The sequence below is a fragment of the Diabrotica undecimpunctata genome, chromosome 6, assembly GCF_040954645.1.
Source record: "Diabrotica undecimpunctata isolate CICGRU chromosome 6, icDiaUnde3, whole genome shotgun sequence".
Taxonomy (NCBI): Eukaryota; Metazoa; Arthropoda; class Insecta; order Coleoptera; family Chrysomelidae; genus Diabrotica; species Diabrotica undecimpunctata.
In genome coordinates this window covers 28,096,581-28,099,988 of record NC_092808.1, presented here as the reverse complement: position 1 = coordinate 28,099,988, position 3,408 = coordinate 28,096,581, and the positions used below count along the sequence as shown (strand labels likewise).

Here is a 3,408-nt window from a genome sequence, read left to right as displayed (position 1 = left end):
TTTAACCCCAAACCCCCCTGGGTGCGCCACTGTTTTAAAAGCTTTATCTCTTTGTATTTGAAGCATATATCGTTGTTATCTATACTGTGATATTATATCATTGCATATAACATATACATTATAAGGACATGACAACACTGCCAGCGCAATATTTCGTTCTGTGAAACTTATATGACACACTGACACTACTGACAGCTAATTTGAAGCTATCTTCACTGGGGCCAATTTCTATTCTTATTACATCTTATTCTCTAATTTTCTATTTTCTATTCCTTTGTTAATATATAGAATGCAGAGTGATTTCACACAAATCATAATAAAATGGAAGTAAAACAAGAAATTAGCGAGGAAACGTGTAAAGTAGAAGAATGTAATGACTTGGAATATGCTGTTTTGGATGGCTTTAAATGTGAAATTAAGAAGGAATCCAATAGGCAAAGTACTCAAGTCACATATGATTCTTTAGATTTACAGAAATGTCCCATAAATACTGAAATAGAACAACATGGAAATAAACATAACACATTTGAAGAAATCCAAAAAACTGAAAAAGGTTAGTAACAAATATTTATCTCCTATATTTAAAATTAGTATAAATAGGAATACCTTTCTATCAACTAATATGATTTTGTTCCTAAATAAATGCAGTTTACGGATACCACACTCTAATCTCGTCCAGTAAGGAATATGGAGTGAAGTATCAATACTGCCTTGACAACCCTTTTTGGCTCTTGGCCTGTTCCAGCATTTTTCTCCATTCTGGCTTTCCTTTTTCCTACTGGCACTTGTTTGCTTATTCTCTACTTCTTCCATTCTCTCTACATGTCCCATCCAGCAAAACTGCCCTATTTTAATGAATGTTACAATATCCATATCCTTGTATAGCTCAAAGTTGAATGTTCTCTACCAAATTCCAGTTTCTTTTGTACCTTTGTATATGTGTCACAAGATTTTTCTTTCAAAGGTGGATAATAATCTTTCTTCACTTTTAGAGAGTTTTCAGGTTTCTAAACCATATGTGTTTTACCCTCTTAATGTTTTATTGTCCTATTGTTAGATTTTGTAGCTGCTTTATTTCTTCGTTTTTACTTGCATACTTATATTTTGCATGCATTTTGGGCTGATTAATTTTAAGACCAAGATTTTGTCTAGATCATTCTATTTAATTGAATGCCTCTATCATTTCTCTTCTTGACTTTGCGATTATGGTAATATCATCTGCAAATGCTGGTATTTGCACACTTTTATTAATTATTGTTCCTGAAGTATTGACTGTTACGTCACTTATGATTTTTTAAGCATGAGATTAAGCAAGATACATGATAGATGTGTCTTCCCTTTTTCACATCTATTCTAGTCCCTTGAATCTAATTCTATGATTCTAAGATCCAGCACTATAAAGATGGGAAAATATCATTAAAAATAAAAAAATGTATAAAGTATTACCTAGTTACAATAAAAACGTAAAGTATTATTACAATTAAATTTCCACACTCTAAGGTACCAATAACTCTTTAGTTTAATTTAAAAATCAAAGTTAGCAAACAGATCCCTCCTCATACTTAAAGCAGGCAAGCTATATGTTTATGTATATTAAAGTCACTTTGATTTTTAGATTATTTCCAAAAGAACAAGATGGAAATTATGGAGACAATAACGGAACATTCATCTCACGAAGAAAATTATATGAACCCACATGTTGAAGGAAAGCCATTAGGTAAAAATATGAAAGTTGCGACTGGAAAAAGACCTTACAAATGTGAAATTTGTTTTAAGCAGTTTGTTCGAAAACTTTATTTAACCAAACACGTGAAAGGTCACACTGAAGAAAAATCTCACAAGTGTGAAATTTGTTTTAAGCCGTTTCGTACAGCAAGTAATTTGAAAGTACATTTGAGAGTCCACACTGGAGAAAAACCTTATAAGTGTGAAATTTGTTTTAAGCAGTTTAACCAAGCAAGTAATTTGAAAGTACATTTAAGTGTTCATGCTGAAGAAAAACCTCACACATGTGAAATTTGTTTTAAGCAATTTACTACAGCAGCTTATTTAAATATACATATGAGGTTGCACACTGGAGAAAAACTTTATCAGTGTGAGATTTGTTTAAAACAGTTTGCTCAAAAATCTAATTTTAGTGATCATGTGAAAGTTCACACCGGAGAAAAACCTCACAAATGTGAAATTTGTTTTAAGCGGTTTCGTACAGCAGGTAATTTGATAGAACATTTAAGGGTGCACACTAAAGACAAACCTCATAAATGTGAAATTTGTTTTAAGCAATTTACTACAACAGCTTGTTTGAAAATACATTTAAGAGTGCACACTGGAGAAAAACCTTATCAGTGTAAAATTTGTTTAAAACAGTTTGCTCGAAACAGTACTTTTACTGTTCACATGAAAGTTCACACTGGAGAAAAACCTCACAAATGCGAAATTTGTTTTAAGCAATTTACTACATCAACTTGTTTAAAAATACATTTGAGGGTGCACACTGGAGAAAAACCTTACCAGTGTCAAATCTGTTTTAAGCAGTTTAGTGAAGCAGGCACTTTAAAAATACATTTGAGGGTGCACACTAGAGAAAAACCTTATCAGTGTGAGATTTGTTTAAAACAGTTTGCTCACAAAGGTCATTTCACTGATCACATTAAAGTTCACACCAGAGAAAATACAAGTGTGAAACTGGTTTAAAGCAGTTTATTGCAACAAGATATTTAAAACTACATAACGCGCACTGGAGAAAACCTTACAAATGTGAAGTTGGTTTTAAGCAGTTTAACCAAGCAAGTATTTTGAAAGTACATTTAAGGGTACACACTGGAGGAAAACCACACAAATTTGAAATTTTATTTTTATCTCAATGTTTTTAATTTTATTTGAAAGTTGAAAGTTAGTTTGAAGCAGTTTAGTGAACCACTTAACTTGAAAACACATTTTAGAGTGCACACTGAAGAAAAGTCTTACAATTGTAAAATTTGTTTTAAGCAGTTTATACTAAATGGTAATTTGAAAGCACATTGACAGTTCACACTGGAGAAAAGTTTTCTGCATATATGCCGATTCATCCTGGAATATATTTTAGTTGGCGTATTTTAAGGAACGCAACGATTTTCCTTGTGAAAATTGCATTTCTATAGTAAAAAAAAGGCATAAAAGTGATGCAATGTGATTCATTCGTAAATTTGTATTATAAAAACAACAAACTGTTCATTATAATATATATTTTAAAACTATTGTAGTACTTAAATATTATATTATACAAATTTCATAAGGTTTTTATTTAATATTTAACTATCCCTATCCATTTATTTCTTTCGCGTTTCCACGTTCTGCTTACATAGAGTTAAAATAATTTTATGAAAGAAAAAAAAGTATAGATCTTTTGTTGAACTAATTAATGCATTA

At 30.9% G+C, this 3,408-nt stretch overlaps 1 protein-coding gene across 1 annotated transcript; it reads left to right on the top strand.

Annotated features, from left to right (window-relative positions):
* The first annotated feature begins 232 nt into the window (after positions 1 to 232).
* LOC140442612 (uncharacterized) lies at positions 233 to 3,203 on the top strand. The gene is made up of 2 exons (XM_072533620.1): positions 233 to 553; positions 1,616 to 3,203. Exons 1-2 carry the CDS (start codon positions 322 to 324, stop codon positions 2,692 to 2,694), a joined length of 1,311 nt encoding a protein of 436 aa, XP_072389721.1. The 5' UTR covers positions 233 to 321; the 3' UTR covers positions 2,695 to 3,203.
* Positions 3,204 to 3,408: the final 205 nt, after the last annotated feature.

Bases quoted from the DNA above. Each gene is read 5' to 3' on its own strand.
- LOC140442612 (XM_072533620.1), top strand. From the start codon at position 322: ATGGAAGTAAAACAAGAAATTAGCGAGGAAACGTGTAAAGTAGAAGAA. The intron at 554-1,615 runs GTTAGTAACAAA...TTTGATTTTTAG, and splicing joins AATCCAAAAAACTGAAAAAG to ATTATTTCCAAAAGAACAAG.